Here is an 18,630-nt window from a genome sequence, read left to right on the forward strand (position 1 = left end):
AACATTTTGAGTGTGTCTAAATACTTGTTCACAAAATCTGGATTATCTCCAATTACAGGAGTTATTTTCATATTATTTTTTGACATCTCATCAAAGATGAAGAAGAATATGGAAGTCTGGGCATTTACGGGGCTTACGACCGTCATAGGCTGGTTTAAGTGATCACTTTACATACGTGTAACATTCACCAATTCTACCCATTATTGACAACCACACTACTCAAATTCTTGGAAGTTCTATATATATGAACCAATTTAGAAACCTTGTTAATGAATCACTAGAACTTCACTAGAGACATCTGTTGGTGAGATGTAAAGACGTCAATAATGGGTAGAATTGGTGAATGTTACACGTATGTAAAGTGATCACTTAAACCAGCCTATGACGGTCGTAAGCCCCGTAAATGCCCAGACTTCCATATTCTTCTTCATCTTTGATGAGATGTCAAAAAATAATATGAAAATTTACTAGTTTACGGAATAGTGAGGAATTATTGAATGTAATATATTGTTGTAATAATATGAACCCATTTATATTTTATCAATATTTTTTCTTCTTCTTCTTCTTCTTCTTCTTCATCTTGTTGTAGGCCTTGTGGCCTGTTCTTAAGAGGGATTAGCCTCCTGCGATGTCGATTCCCAGCTATCGATCCAATATTAATAATATTAAAATAAATAGTAGAATAGGAGTCCTTGAAAAAAAAAATATATATGGATTTTTCTATTTCTATTTTATTTGACCAGTGATCGGGTTTCGTTGCTAATGATATCATAAGATTGGTCACCTGGACTTCAGTGTGATGACATTGGTAAACACGAAATCCGGTCACTGTTCCAATAAAATAAAAATGAAAAAAAATGTAATGTTGTTTTATTATATAAATAACTATATATTTTTTTTCAACTTCTATTTTATTTGACCAGTGATCGGGTTTTGTCGTTACTGATATCATAATACCGGTCACCTGGACGGCAGTGTGATGAAGTCGATAAAGACGAAACCTGGCCTCAGTTCAAATAAAATAAAAGTAAAAAAAAACTGTATAGTCTTTTTAATATGTAAAATGAAGTTACACCAAGAAATGTCGGTACAAACTTAAATGTTATAGAGATTTCATGATTTAAAATCAAATATTCTCATTCTATGATAATATATGCATTTTTTTCTTCAAATTTATTGTTAAGTGGTGTACTGACATATTATTACTTCCACCTAAATCATGTACACAATTGTAGAACACTTGAGAACATCCGTTTAACCGAATTTGCATGTCTATTATACGGCCTTCACTCGGTGAAAGGCCGTCCGCCTCGCGAATGGAAGCGTCTATCTCGGAGAAATATTTCATTCGGAATCTATTTTCATATCCTGCAGCGCTTTCGTTACTCGAGTCCTCGAGTGTCGACTGCTAAGTAACGAATCGAGCGTGAGCTCTCCAGACGTAGCTATAGCGGACGAATCGTTATCCAGACTGGGATAAAATCTATACGGGATCTCGCGTACTTATTCCGCACGTGTTTTCTAATCGTCAGATTTTGAGACACTAGCTGTACGGGATTCGGAATTTGCGCGAGTGCCTACTACTGTTTTAAAATTTCAGTGGACGAATTTTTAACTTTTCTTCAACGACTAATTTCAAATTGTAAATGAAAAAGTTGTTTTTTATCACTTGAGTAAGTATTCTATTTATTTTTAACGACTACTTTCGAAAGCTACAGTTGCTTTCATCGACAGGTGAATAGTAGTACTAAAGATAAATAAAATAATATAATACTCAAGTGGTAAAAAGATGTGTTTTCATTTACTATGTAATTATGTTTTATCACCAAGTAAATTCCGAAACAATAAACATATTAATTTTGATATAGAGAAAAACGTTTGTATTAAGCATGCCCGCTAAAAGTGAAACCTTTTTATGTCACTTTTCGTATCATATCATTTTTCCATTGGTCAGGAATTAAAAGACAGTAGATAAATAAAATTGTAACAATTAGATAATTATCTAAAACTAAATAACTTCCCATCATGCCGGTTCCCCGTAGAAAATAGAACGCCACACCGATTTGTCTTTCAAAACAATCTTAACCTCTTCGACATTCATACATCTCCTCAAAAATACACTCCGATTATTTCGACTCCTGACCCGACCACTTTCAAGTATTTAAATTACTTGATGATGCCCAGTTTTCTTCGGTCTTCTTTTGATTCTATTAACAACCTCAGTCGCCTCATAAATTTGTTTTACTATCCTTTCTTCACTCATTCGGTTAACCATCTCAATACGCCTTTCTTAATTTTATCGATATGCTTATTTCAGTCTTGCATCCTTTCTTTATATCATCATTCGAACATCTATCATACATCTATCATCTATCATATATTTAAGGTATGATCTATATCAGACGAAGCTTTTAGCCTGAGGGGTTTTCGGGATATTTATCCTTCAAACTTTATGACTGCCTCCAATTTGAAATCAAGTAAGACGTTAAATGGTTTACGTGAATTAATTATTGACTTAATTAACTCGAGTTTGTTTAATTTCAACGTTTAAGCGATTTTCCATTGTGTCAATATTCGTCTAATCGATTTTTTTACTTGCCAATAAATCTCATCCCGAAAACGATCTGGTACTTTTTAATATTTTCTTATTTTTCTTGTGATAAGATGAACATCAATTGTACGTTTTTAACGGTACACATCGGTTTGTGTACTTACTAATAAATCTCATCCTGGAAATGATCTGATACTTGTTAATATTTTTTTATTTATCTTGTGATTAGATAAATATCAATTGAACATTTTTATCGATATATATCGGTTTGTTTACTTACCATCAAATCTGATCCTGAAAATGATCTCATACTTGTTAATATTTTTTTATTTCTTTTATTTTATTTATTTTTTATTTTTCTTGTGATAAGATAAACATCCATTGAACATTTTTAAATTGACTCAGCATGACTTAACGAATGCTGGGCCTTCATAATTCATATTTAAAATTACATGTTCTTGTATTTTATGTTCAGTTGTAATGCTTTTTTACCCTAGTTAATAAATTCTAAAACATAATTTTATCCGAATTCCTTTGAAGATTATCTTTTTTATCAAGGTATTTTATTGCTTCCGCGTGTATTCGAAATGAAGCATTCAACGTAACTATTTATGAATTTGTTAATTTTTGCGGCGGATTTGGAGTTGTATACTTATTAGTTTATTTATTATCTTTGTGTTTGGTCGCCTATAAATTTCACTGTCTCCACCGAGAAACTCGTGTTCCACCGCATATTAGAAATAAAAATAATGCTAAATGAACGTACTAGGGCTTCTAAGAATACCATAAAATATTGCCTGGCAGGAATATTTGCTTCATAAAAATTAATAAAAGATTTATGGTCGTATTCTTACTACTTCGTAAACCCGCATGCTGGTTAGTCATAGTTTAACTGCCGTACCAAGGGCCGAGGGAGTATCTATGCTTATCGTAGTATCGTTCAGACGCTACAGAGCAGAAATAGTAATAGAAAAATACTAATTAAAACTAATAAAAAAACACTTTATTAATAAGTTGCTTGCGTATCTAGCTACTGGCAACATAAATGCAAGATAACAAATCACCTGGTTCTAAACAAGGCTACATAATCATCTGTTAATGCCTTCATATTTATATTGCTTTCTAAACTTCCTCTTGTGTATATTATCTTCACTCTATTTCTTAATAATGTTGATTCGATAATTTTAAATCTTATTGTAATATGTGTTTATAATTTTTTGAATACCTCATTTTTGCATTTTATCCAAACACGGAAATTCCAGAACGAATTGTATAGTAAAATACCTATCCTAAAATTGACAAGAATTGAGTCACATAAAAAATTCAAAAAATCATTTTAGTTTTCGTCGCTAATATAAATATTTTTACTCATACCATTGCAATGATAATTATGTGCACTCGCGATTCTCAGTATTTTGCATATCGCTCACTCCTTTCAAGAACGTCATAAATCAAAAAACTTGATTTTTCAGGAGGACGTTTTTAAAGTTTAAAATATAACACAATGTATTAAAAATAAATATCAAGTCACTAATTGAAATTTTTACTGTGCAACAGATTTTTTTAGGTGAAACCTGAAGGTTTTTTCTCCATTTGAATTTTTTTTAGTATATTTAAAAAAATAGTTAAACAATACCTTTTCTTCAAAATGCAAAAACAACATTATCTGCCCTGTAGGGGGTAAATATTAAGTTAAAAATATGCCTCTTTTGATGAGATATAGTACATTTTCTGGTCATTCCGAAAACACGCACAACTGAAAATTGACGATTTTTGATTTATGACGTTCTTGAAAGGAGTGAGCGATATGTGCAATGTGTCAAATCATGGGTGAGTGAAGAAATAAAAGTGACTTTTTTAAGCTTATAAAATTTTATAGTTAATAATTTTTTGCTGTTTTTAGTGCTGCCTTGATTAAATTTATTTTGTTTTTATTTTTAGTAAAATAATTTTAACTGCATAAAAATTCTTTCGTTTCTAAAAGCCGGATTATAATCTGATTATTATACAGTATGTAAAATATATGGAGTTCGCTGCAATATGCATTCAGTAAAGTTTATACATATTAACATGTAACAGAGATCTGATAAATGGATCGCATTCTGTTTGTAAGGGATTACATTCTTATAATAATAATTTGCTGTCTGCAAATACGACTTTCAAGTCAGATGCTTAATTTCTTTTTCCTAAAAGAGATGCCCTATAAAGCTACAAAGCTTTGTAAAAATTTAATTTAAATTTGTCAGTTTATTGAGGAACATAATTTTCAAAGGGCGGTTATTTTAAAAGCAGTTTATATTGAGTGTATAAAAAGCTTAACTGGAAACGCAATAGGGGTACAAAATAAAATGACAGGCGTCGTACACCCTCAATTGGAATTCTAGAACGAAAAAGCGAAAAGATTTCAGAATAATAAAGAAGTCATCTGAATTTGGACGGTATAAAACCCCCAAATTATTGGCAAATATAGCATTGTGCTACGAGTAATGGTATAATTTTTTAATTTTTTTTTTATTTGTGTGACATTCTTGCTTTGACTCGTTGTCCTGTGATTTCATATGCATTCTTTTGGGTGCCTGAAATATTAGTTTTTTTTATTTTATTATTTATTTTAGTTTTTATAATGCGCCACAATTATTATTACCTTCTTTTTCTTTTTCTTGTCTCCATCCCAACGTATCGTCTTTGTAGACTGTTGGGGTAAGTTCTCCACGTCCTCAGATTGTAGGCCCTTCTATCATGGACAACATGAATCGAATCATGTTGTATTTCTGTATCATCCATGATTTTTTTAGTCTTCCTCTAGATGTCTTACGAGGACGATCCATGACGATTGCCTTTTTCATAATATGTTCAGGTTTACTGCGTCCTATGTGCCCATTAGATCTCAATTGCCTTTCCTCTACCTCGTATTGATATGTGTTACACGCAGTCTTCCAATAATGCGTGATTTCTTTATTTTGTCTATAAAGGACACTCCAGCTGACTGTCTAAGCATTCACTCTTAAACAATTTCTAATTGTTTCGGGTATTTATTTTTAACATTATATTATAGAAGCTATTTTTTAAATGTCCCCGAATCTTATTTTTTAATCATCCAAATATATGGCTTATCCACGATTCTGACCGAGATTCTTGTACTTAAACCAGATATTGCAAGATGTCAATATTTCCAATAATTTTTCAAACTTACGTTACAATTACCGTTTCTGGATTACTAGGATTGATTTGTTTTATAAATTTGTAATAGGTAATGCTTATGAAATATCTATAGGTGCGAAGTAAACAATCGTAAATCCAAAAAGTCCAATATCCAGGGGAGAAAAATAATATTGATTTTTTTTACTGCCAGTTATTTGAAAGAAGACAATCTGATGTTAATCCCAAAACCTAATAGCGAAATTAATAACAATATAAAAAAAATAACTTAAATTTGTCTCTCCTAAGCATTCAAAGTTTTGGATTAAATATTACTTTTATAGTAGGTACCTACCAATATGTTTCATGTTAACAAAACTGCTGTCATGTGTGCAAATTATGCAATAAAACCTCGTTTTATAAAATTCATGACGCACACAGCTCAGTCACAGATGAGTCGTGTGGATTATTTCATTCAGCGTGAATAGCCTCGACCTCTTTTCAGTATTTGCTTAAGGGTTCTCATGACGTCATCAACTCGCGTCATTTGCCCCATACGTTTTATAACGGTTTTTAAAATATCAGCTTTCAATTTCAGTGTATTTTACTATGAAATTCCACCCTTGAGAGACAATTATCACTATTATAGTTAAAGTACCAAAAATCTGTAATCATTTTAAAGTATTTTTTTGTGGCTTGTAATTTATACTGAAAAAATGGATTTATACAAACGTGCCCTCAAGATCAGCAATTTGAACCAGTTAGAGGCATTCAAATCTTGGGATGCCACGCATTGCATGGACTGATATGGTCTTCAAAGTGAATGTGCTCCAAAGAGCAAAAGCAGAAATACAGCTGCTGGCTAAAGTCAAAATCTAGTAGGCGTCATATCTATCCTATATAGGGGATGTGCTTAGAGAGAGAAGAGAGAAGCATTGCATATAATCATAAAAAGTAAAAAAAAAGTTTCTGTCTAATAAAAAAGCTTCTTTACATCTCACCAATAGATGTCTCTAGTGAAGTTCTAGTGATTATATAATAACTAATAATATTAATAACTCCTATAATCGGAGATAATCCAGATTTGTGAACAAGTATTTGGACACACTCAAAATGTTGTAAATATATTACCTAGTCAAATTATAAGCTTAAATAATAAAAATGAAATAGATATTTTGTGGCGTTTCTCATGTATGTGATTATAATCCAGGATTCGGACCTCACATAGGTACTAATATAAGAGTTTCTGCTCAATAAAAGGCTTTATTTCATCTCACGAATAGATAGATGTCTCTAGTGAAGTTCTTGTGATCCAAGAACAAGGTTTCTAAATTGGTTCATAAATATAGAACTTGCAAGAATTTGAGAAGTGTGGTTGTCAATAATGGGTAGAATCGGTGAATGTTACACGTGTGTAAAGTGATCACTTAAACCAACCTATGATGGCCGTCAGCCCCGTAAATGCCCAGATTTCCATATTCTTCTTCATGTTTGATGAGATCCCAAAAAATAATATGAAAAATAACTCCTAAAATTGGAGATAATCCAGATTTGTGAATAAGTATTTGGATACACTCAAAATGTTGTAAAAAAAGAAGGGTTTATATATTTTTTTGGAGTTTATGTTTAAAACCGTAGATGAAAGCATCTGTAGCTTCCGAAACTAGTAACAATATGATACTCAAGTGGTAAAAACGAAGTGTTTTAAATATTTATTTATATATATATATATATATATATATATATATATATATATATATATATATATATATATATATATATATATATATATATATATATATATAAATATATATATATATACATATATATATATATATATATATATATATATATATATATATATATATATATATATACATATATATATTTATATATATACACACACATATATATATATATATATATATATATATATATATATATATATATATATATATATATATATATATATATATATATATAAATATATATTTATGTGTGTGTGTGTGTGTACTTAAAGCCATATGGTAGTATTTCCTAATTTGCAAAGTACAATGCCTTGAAAAGCGCTAAGAAATGTAACTGAGGCGAATTCGGAAGTGCGCTTATTTCGATGACATACATACAGTGTATATAGCTTTGGGGCGCTCCAACCCTTACGGGATAAATACTCTTAAACTCGCCGTAAACTGTACATTTTCCCACCCTTCTGGTTCACCCCCCCCCCCTAACCCGGCAGATGTCCCCGTGTTTTGTTCTGCGAAGTTTTTGTCCGTAGCGATAATAACAAAAATACCCTTCCAGTTTTTCCTTTCATTACCGGAAAGAGCGTCCGTTGTTAATTTCCGCTGGAAAGTTTTTACTTGTGCCGCAAGGCGCAGGAAGGGTCCTTTAGGTTGTGTAACCGGAACCTGGAACGGTTGCCCGTGGGATAACCTCTTGGGATATGTTTTATTTAATTAGAATTCGTGTAAAATTATTTTTAGATGTCAGCTTAAACAAAGTAGGTTTTGCCTTTACCAGAAAATAATATTTGTTGGTTAATTTGTTGCCCAATCCGAAACGTAAATAAAATTAAATGTTTGTATCTTTGCGATATTCTAACACATTTATATTCAATAAAACTTGGCATAATTAAGTATTTCAACTACTTGAAAGTGGTCAATTTAGGATTCGGTATAATCGACGGGTTGTATGAGGATATGCATTAATGTAGAACAGACGAAGATTGTTTGGAAAGACAGATTTGTGTGGCGTTCTATTCTCTCTGCTTCTCCTACGAAGCGGCTTTATGGATAGTTAGTTTGTTCTTCTTCTAACCCTTATCCGCACCCACGATTCTAACAAATAATACGTCAATACGATGCAGTGCATAGTGCACTGCATCGTATTGACGCAGTGTTCTTGATCGTTACTTACATGAAGATAGGATGATCACTCTTGCGCTTCAGGGACTAGTCCAGGGTTACATTGAATAAATCTTAGTGTGTGAAATCACTAATGTTTATTTTTTACCCCCCCTCCCTGGAAATCGAACCGGGACCTCCAGCACGGTTGCTAAACAGCTAACCATTACACCACGGAGCGGACGAGTTAGTCAGTAAGTTAGTTTGTAAATAAATTGATTCGTAAAATTATTTTCACGTAGGGTTGTTTAGATATAAATAGTTCTTCGGGTATAGATCTAAGGGTGTCTGACTTGAAACGTACGATTTTATCACGGGTCTATTTTTTATGTATTTCAAAAGTCTTAGCAACAAGTATAAATTCCTGATGTTAAATGTAAGTTGGTAGCCTGCGTTTAAATAAAGGATTGTTAGAAAGTCGTTCATGATTTGGATTTTATGTCACATTGTCATTTCAGGGGTAGCCATTTTCCCAGCCCTTATAAATAGTTGTGTAAAGTAGGTCCAACTCGTATTTATGGATAAAGTTATACGGGAGTATAAATACTTTTACATTAGAGTTCTCCGGGACTTAGAACCGACGTATACATCTAAGCATTATTTACTGACGCTTTATCTATACTTACGTACTTACTTACGTACTAGCTTTTTCCTCGTAACAATATTTGTTAGGTATTAGTTATCGTAAAATATTTTACTTCGTTATTTTATGTGTACACGGGAAAAAAATATACTGTTATATATACATACATCTGTCTATAATATCATACTGACTTTTTTCTCTTATTACATTCATGAAGATATTTTCTACCAAACAGCCTTAAAAAAATGTCGTTAGTTGTTATTTTATTCACATCATTTGGAAATCTTAAATATCAGAAATATGTCATTTTTAAAAAACATATTTCATACATAAGTCATATCGCTCACTCCTTTCAAAAACGTCATACATGAAAAATCGTCAATTTTCAGTTGTGCATGTTTTCAGAATGCCCTGAAAATGTACTGTATCCCAGCAAAAGCGACATATTTTTAACTTAATATTTACCCGCTACAAAGTAGAAAGTGTTGTTTTTGCATTTTGAAGAAAAGGTATTGTTATTATTTTTTATAAATAAACTAAATATTTTTGAAAAGATTTTTTCCACAGTAAAAAGTTTAATAAGTGGCTTAATATTTATTTTTAATACATTGTGTTATATTTTGAAACTTTAAAAACGTTCTCCTGAAAAATCAACTTTTTTGATTTATGATGTTCTTGAAAGGAGTGAGCGATATGTATAATATTCCCGATGAGTAATTTTTATTTCTCATTTTGGAACATGGGATTAAGTTTAACAAGACTTATACGCAAATAAGAAAGTTTAAAAAAAGATAAAAAATTAAACAAAACTAACACAGATTAAAGTATTAAATATGAAACATTAAACGGGCATATAAAAAAACATAAGGTAAGAATTTAATACAGTTCGTTCTACAAATATCTTACTCGAATGAATCCTACTTATTTTACTATTTCATCTTTTGGCTGTTCTTACCCTTCTCTTGTCTCATCAACGGATTAAATGAAATTAAATATTACACATATCAACGGAGAATAAATACGAAGGCAAGAATATTTACAAATAAATACGTTTATGTATAAAAATTATAAATGTGATAAAGCTTAATTGGTATTATTGGTACATTAGGACTTAAAGTATGTTTATTTTTCTCTTTTATTTTAAACTAGCTGTACGTGACCACACGTTACTGTAGCCCAGCCTGATTGAAAAAATAGATAGCACACATTTTTAATGCGTATAATTTCACAAAGCTTTTAATCTGTGAAACAGCAATGAAATCGAAAGATGCTTGCATCTGTCAAAAAGCGCGCTGTCTGCCATGAGCAATGTGTGTGTGTATTTTGAGTATTGTTTATGTTGCTGTTGCGTTCAACAAATGACCAAAACCATTGTGGTAAAAAAACATTAAAAAATGCCTCTCATTTTTTTATAATTATAGATTGGAAAATGTGTTATGGATATTATAAATTGAATATAGATAAATAAATAAATAAATAAATAAATAAATTCAAATTAAGAATGGTAGTAATAAACAAATTAATTTTATTTTAAAAAACGCACATATTAAATTGCAATGTAGTTAAAATTTCAATATAATTAGTGAGTAACTTCAGGAGATTTAAGATTTTGAACAAACGTACATTTACATTTTAATTCATAAATATATTTAAACACGCGCGTATTCAAATACAACGTTGTGTCAAAAATTCAAAGCAATCAATGAATAAATTAAGGAGATTAAGTACAAACAAACATTAACATTTTAAATCGTATACATAGATATGTTTTGTTATATAAACCAGGGGTTCCCAATCTTTTTCAGCCCGCGGCGCACTTACAAGTATTTTGTCACAGCGCCCTACTTTAGTAAACTATTTGGAAAAGACAATGTGACTATATATGTATATACATATATTATGGTCGAAAAAAATAGGTAGGTTCCTACAATAATAGTAGTTGGGTAGAAAGATGCTAGCTCTCAAAAAAGAAATTGTTGCTTTATAGGTACCCGAGAAGAAATGTGGTTTTGGATGATGATAGAGGATCGACTCACGGCGCCCCTCTTTACTTTGTACGGCGCACCAGTGCGCCGCGGCGCACACTTTGGGAACCCCTGATATAAACAATATATTTATAAGTGAGTTACTACACAGTTGCAAAATTATTGTGATTTGCGAAAATCACTTTAAAACAAATAACCAACGCAAGTTTAATGAAAACATTTTTCGATTTTCATCTGGATAAATTGCTTCTCTCTCAATTGCCTCTCTAAATTGCTTTTTCGAAAAATGTATATTAAGTTTGTCTACGTTTTCGTTATTTGTAGAAATTCCTTCTTTGCTGCGATTGATTATAATCCACTTACGATACAATGAAGCTCCCCATTCAATAACCCTTGTTCCGATACTTGAGTGTATGCTTATCACGTAGTTTAGATGAGAGGCTTCCCTCAACCTACCCCTCGCTAATATAAGCAACCCTAAGTTATATTATCTTATCTACATCCGTGTGTATATTTGCCTGGTGATGACGTCAAATCATACAGAATAATATTATCCCGCGATTCTCTATTTGGTACGCGAAGGTACGCTTCATTTACCTATCTTACATGTATCAAATTAAATTCTCAGACTCCTTTGAACGTGTCTCGAGATGGATTTACATATTATTATTAGACGCAAAATAACACACGAGGAAAATATGTTTTCTCTAAGACAATTTTTTGCGAGTTCTGAAAAACGTAACAAGAGGTTTTTTTTACGAAAATACGATATGGTATGTACGGAATGTAACAAAAGTAGACTCCGTCAAAGATATTAAAGTAAAATATTTTAATAATACTGTAAAAGCATGCCATATTTATTTAATTTTATTATTTAGCTGACTGATGTGTAATTTGTTATGTAATGTTTTAATGTTTCAATGTTTTTTAATGTTTTTATAAACCTGCAATAAGTAAAAGTATATTATTTTTTGACATCTCATCAAAGATGAAGAAGAATATGGAAGTCTGGGCATTTACGGGGCTTACGACCGTCATAGGCTGGTTTGAGTGATCACTTTACACACGTGTAACATTCACCAATTCTACCCATTATTGACAACCACACTACTCAAATTCTTGGAAGTTCTATATATATGAACCAATTTTGAAACCTTAATTTATTTAGATGTCTCTAGTGAAGTTTTAGTGATTCATGAACAAGGTTTCTAAATTGGTTCATATATATAGAACTTCCAAGAATTTGAGTAGTGTGGTTGTCAATAATGGGTAGAATTGGTGAATGTTACACGTGTGTAAAGTGATCACTCAAACCAGCCTATGACGGTCGTAAGCCCCGTAAATGCCCAGACTTCCATATTCTTCTTCATCTTTGATGAGATGTCAAAAAATAATATGAAAATAACTCCTGTAATTGGAGATAATCCAGATTTTGTGAACAAGTATTTGGACACACTCAAAATGTTGTAAATAAATTATCTGGTCAAATTATAAGCTTAATAATAAAAATGAAAATGGTATTTTCTGGCGTTTCTCATGTGTGTGATTATAATCCGGGATTCGGATCTCACATACTAATATAAGAGTTTCTGCTTAATAAAAAGCTTCTTTACATCTCACCAATAGATGTCTCTAGTGAAGTTTTAGTGATTCATGAACAAGGTTTCTAAATTGGTTCATATATATAGAACTTCCAAGAATTTGAGTAGTGTGGTTGTCAATAATGGGTAGAATTGGTGAATGTTACACGTGTGTAAAGTGATCACTCAAACCAGCCTATGACGGTCGTAAGCCCCGTAAATGCCCAGACTTCCATATTCTTCTTCATCTTTGATGAGATGTCAAAAAATAATATGAAAATAACTCCTGTAATTGGAGATAATCCAGATTTTGTGAACAAGTATTTGGACACACTCAAAATGTTGTAAGTAAAAGTATGTTAAAAAAAAACACATAGTCTTTTTACCGCAATACCAAACATTGCCAAGCAACAAAACGATGAACGATAAAAACTAACGTTTTCATACAAAATGTAAAAAACACATTTTAATAATGGTTTGATAAAAAAAAATCTCTCACGTGTCCTCGTAAAAATAATATGCTGACACCAATATATGTGTCTAGTGAAGTTCTAGTGATTCAAGAACAATGTTTTGAAATTGGATCATATATATATAGAACTTCCAAGAATTTGAATAGTGTGGTTGTCAATAATGGGTAGAATTGGTTAATATTACACGTGTGTAAAGTGATCACTTAAACAAGCCTATAACGGTCGTCAGCCCCGTAAATGCCCAGACTTCCATATTTTTCTTCATCTTTGATGAGATGTCAAAAAATAATATGAAAAATAACTCCTATAATTGGAGATAATCCAGATTTGTGTACAAGTATTTGGACACACTCAAAATGTTGTAAATTTATTTTCTATATTTATAATTTTCCGCCTCCGTAGTGTAATGGTCAGCACGCTCGGCTACCGTTCTGGAGGTCCCGGGTTCGATTCCTAAGGGGGGTAAAATAAATATAAGTGATTTTTTCACTGTCATATTTATTCAATATTACCCTGGACTGGTACCTGAAGCGGAGGGCTGATCACCTTTCCTTCATGTGTAAACGATCAAGATAACACTGCGTTTATATGACGCAGTGCCCTATGCACCATTGGGGTGCGGATAAGGGTTTAAAGATAATTTTCAGAAAAAACTTTGGATTGGAGTCTTAGTATGTTTGAGTATCACAGTAATATATATCTCGCCTTTTAGTAATATAGGGCGAGTTTTAAAAACGTCCTGTCGTGTAAAATTATATTGCTAATCCTTAATGTCTATTTAAAATTGATGTCAGGTAGTAGTATTATTTTGTTTATTTAAGCGTAAATTATTTTATCCTTGTACTTCAAAGCTCTCTCAGATCCGTCTTCTTTGAACAAATTTTTGAATGAATGAAAATTTGGAAAGGTATGGAAATGAGTAATGAAATATCAAATTCACAAAGTAATTGATATATTTTTGTGCTCTTTGAAACTAAGTGTAAAAAATGTTAAATAATAACGTAATGAAATATGATATATTCAGTTATTAGAATCCCCAGATTTGTGATTTTCTTGGAAAATATTTTGTGAGGTTTGATGTGATAAAATTATAATTTAACGACATTGAGAAATTGCTTTGGAAACGGTAAAGTGACGAACATAACGCCACGCTAATCTGTTTTTGCGCATAATCTTCACCTCTTCCACATTCATACATCTTATCATACATACCCGCCGATTATTCCTGACCCGACCACTTCCAAGTATTTGAAATACTTGATCATGCCAAGTTTCCCTTGGTCTTCCTCTGGTTCTATTACCTACCACATTCGCTTTATAAATTTGCTTAACTATTCTTTCCTCACCCGTTTCAACACACCTTTCAGAATTTTATAATGCTTATCTCAGCCTTGCATTCTTTCCTTATATCACCATTCAAACATCTTTTATACAACGTTTTGTCGCACATTCGTCTGAGAGATCGCATTTCGACTACATTCAGTCCACTTTCATTCTTCTTTTGCCAACTTCATGGTTCAATTCCATACATTATGGTTTGTCATCCAATATATTGGAATACTGTTTATTTTTGCGACATTTTTTTCAAATCATTTAATTGCGATCCGTGGATTATGAGCATGGTAAAGCATTGTCTAAAAGCTTTGTCTAAAAACTAAACGTCTTCTGCTAGTGTTATGTCAGGTCTTTCTGACATCAACTATCACTTGAGTAATTTCTGTACATAGTGATATCCTAGGGAGATATGTTCAGAGTGGTTTCCACTGCAACAATACTTTCTGCCCTGTAGTGGGTAAATATTAAGTTAAAAATATGCCACTTTTGCACAACCAAAAATTGACGATTTTATATATATGACGTTGTTGAAAGGAGTGAACGATATGTATATACAATTGAATCCAGTCAGGGATCCAAAATGAATTAACTAAAAAAATATACTTAGGAAAGATATTTGTGTAAGGGATACTTACTTTATGTTTTTTATGTCTATTTACTGTACCTTTTATTGCCCTGTATTTTTCATTTTGTCCTGTGTTTTCTTGTTCTGTTTTTCAGTCTTGTTAATCTAAATCATCATGTCCCAAAATGAGTAATGGAAAGAAAAAAGTCTCAAGGAGTTAAATCACAAGATCTCGGGGGCCAACTGTGATCACCTCTTCGAGAAATAACACGGCCAGGAAATTTTTGTTGCGAAATTGCGATTGTTTCGTTGGTTGTGCGGCACGTAGCGCCGTCTTGTTGAAAACAAACGTTGTCCACATAAGTATCTTCCAATTCCGGCCATAAAAAATCATTAATCATAGCTCGATAGCGCAATCCATTCACCGTAACAATTGCACCAGCCTCACCAGATCGACGAGGAATACGAGGACGACAAACCTGGGTTTTCGTCAACACTGCGGGCTACAGCAGCAATATTCTCAATTGTTCTTGAGCGATGCACACGGTTTCGATTTTTCACATCACTAAGTTGTCCCAACAGCTTAAATTTTTTAACAAGTTTTACTATTGCTGGCCGAGAAGGCGCTTTCACGACGGCCAAAAAGTGCTTTAGTTTCGCGAACTGTGACTGCAAATTTTTCACCATTTCTGTAGTGAATTTTAACAATTTCAATGCGTTGTCGAAGCGTGTATCGTTGCATTTTTATGAATCGCGTAGTTTTTACTTGTCAAATGTCAAAAGATGACAGCTTCAAAAGTGGCAGCTGCCTAGATAGAGGGCTATTCAAAATGAAACCTCTTATTGGAAAACCCTATATATGTGACTTATGTATGTAATATGCTTAAATAAATAGTATCGGACACACGATTCTGTCGTCTGGGGTACTGTCAATAAAGGTTCGCGTATATTTTTGACGTTTACCTCCCCAAAATCAGATGTCAAGCATCCCGACTGCGCCAAGACGCGTCGCCTGTCAACTTCATGTCATACTTGTCATATTCAATTTTGAGAAGCGACCGAAATCTCAATTTAAGTATACTCGTATCTACCTTAGTTTGCATCTGAACCTTCTATTGTTAAAGTAGTAGTAACATAAAATGTAACTTTCATATTCCCTGATAACTTCGAAACAAGTATAAAAGTCACGTTAAAGTTTTCATTGGTTGTTTTAATTTCAACAAGTTTCCAGCATGAAAATGTTATGTTTAACTACATAGGAGTAAATTTTAATTGAACCCCAGAAAATACACAGTTTTAAGACATTAGCCTTTGTTTTAGCTTTAACAACGTTTTCAAACAGACTCATTATGTACGTTAAACGTTAATTATTATGCCAGTATATCATTTTGCGTAGACTATCTTTGTAATCATAGTCAATTCAGAATATCAACCGTTTTACGTTATATTCGCGAAGCATTTTTTTTATAATAAATGTACATAAATACATGTGGTCCGCCGCCAAAATTAACTGTAAGCGCGTTCAACTTACCATGCTAAAGGTCCTGGATTTGATTGCTAGGGGGAAATAATAAATTTAAACTAAACACTTGAATATACCACTTTATCGAGTTTTATTTTTACTAAAGACTAGTTTCGAAAACGACAGATGTTTTCATCTTCTGGTACAATTTAAAATTTGATAAAGTGGTATATTCAAGTGTTTAATTTTAATAAAATAATCATGTCATTCCACAAAGTTAATGCCGAATCAAAAAATAATATAAATATAAACAATATTTCACACTGTAATTTATTTAATATATCTTTGGACTTACCACCTTGCTTTTACGTAATTAACGGTCAAGGTGCGTCGATGTGATCCAGTGCCATATGCACCATTGCACCATATTAGCAGACTTTTTGTGAATTTTTCGATAGAGAAACGTAATTCCCATTTATTTTATTTTTTTCGAACCTTCTTGAGTTTGATGGTTAACTAGTATGAAAAAAAATGAGTAAAGATTTTTGTTTTTCAGGAAGTGCAGATTCTGAAAGCGCTGGTTTTGGGAGAAGAAGAGCGAGGCCAGTCGCAGTACCAAGTAATGTGCTTCCTGCTTCACGCGGACAAGACTGAATTTATATCGGCCGATGCAATGGCCAAATTAAGACAGGTAAAGTACTATTTATTTATTTCATTAAGTTCAACGAAACAAATAGCGTTCATTATATTTACATAATGTCCACCTCCGTGGTGTAATGGCTAGCGTGTTTAGCTACCGTGCTGGAGATCTCGGTTTCGATTCCCAAGGGGGGGAAAGTAAAAGTAAATATGAGTGATTTTATTCTCTAATATTTATTTCATATTACCCTGAAGCACAGGAGTGATCAACTTGTCTTCATATAAGTAACGATCAAGATAACACTGCGTCAATACGATGCAGTGCCTTTTGTACCATTGGGTGCGGATAAGGGTTAGAAGACATTTACATAAATAATATTGAATTAAATTGTATTATTAATATTTGCGTCCTAGAGGTAGGTATGTATCCATTATGCATTATTATTTATATTATAATGCATAATGGATACATACCTCTACAAAAAAATGCAAAATCCACAAGTTTCAAGGTCGTTATGTTTCTTCTTACGTTTATTTTTCGTTGTATAAATCCTTATACACGGATTTTATAATATTTTATTTGATCATCTCAAACCAATCGGTTTATTACCTCATTTTATTGAGAATTATATACATATGGAATCATTTTATATAAATATATGAGATTTTTATTAATATCAAAATTAAGTGTGTTTTTTTAAAATTTTTATTTATTCTTTCTAATAAATATTACAACGTGATACACATATATTATTTACAACATTTTGAGTGTGTCGAAATACTTGTTCATTTTTCAATCTTAACATAGATGATGAAGTACATATATGGAATTCTGGGCATTTACAGAGCTTTTGATGCCCAGACTTCCATATTCTTCTTCATCTATGTTAACTTATCAAAAGTGTTTATCGCTTATAAACGATGAAAGTCTCCCAGGACCAACGACCTGGAATTTGACTGGCTTAAGTGATCGCTTTTTACACTTGTGTAACATTTACCATTCTGCCCGTTATTCAACTTCCATAAGGCATTTTTTATTTCACGTTGTATATATGCAATGCTGGTGGATTTATTTTTACATATTACTATATTTTTTATCATACATTTTGAAGTTTGGCTGATAGTGGCACCATCAGTCGCGAAATTAGTGAAGTATACCTGTACATAACTTACTCTTATTGAAATTTCCTTTACAGTACCCGTTCAAATATTTTAGATAAGACATGGTTCTATACTTATTCAGGGTTACTCGTTTTGAATATTTGGAAGATTGATGCTGTTTAGTATTTTTGTATCGATATTCGAACGGTTGACATACTTGGGTACTTCGATATTTCATAAAGGAATTCTCCTTCATAAATATATACTTACGTATTTAGTATTATATTATAGATCTTTATGCACAATTACTTT

The 18,630-nt window shown here is 32.0% G+C and overlaps 1 protein-coding gene across 1 annotated transcript in view; it reads left to right on the forward strand.

Moving 5' to 3' along the window:
• Positions 1-18,630, forward strand: part of oaf (BRICHOS-like domain-containing protein out at first) — a 132,128-nt gene that overhangs the window by 14,116 nt on the left and 99,382 nt on the right. The window contains exon 3 of the mRNA XM_088270137.1: positions 17,135-17,269. Within this exon, the coding sequence (XP_088126263.1) occupies positions 17,135-17,269 (135 nt within the window). The remainder of the gene's footprint in view (positions 1-17,134; positions 17,270-18,630) is intronic.

Source organism: Brachycentrus maculatus, unplaced genomic scaffold, assembly GCF_059751285.1.
Source record: "Brachycentrus maculatus isolate JH-2025_06_01 unplaced genomic scaffold, ASM5975128v1 h1tg000372l, whole genome shotgun sequence".
In the NCBI taxonomy this organism is placed as follows: Eukaryota; Metazoa; Arthropoda; class Insecta; order Trichoptera; family Brachycentridae; genus Brachycentrus; species Brachycentrus maculatus.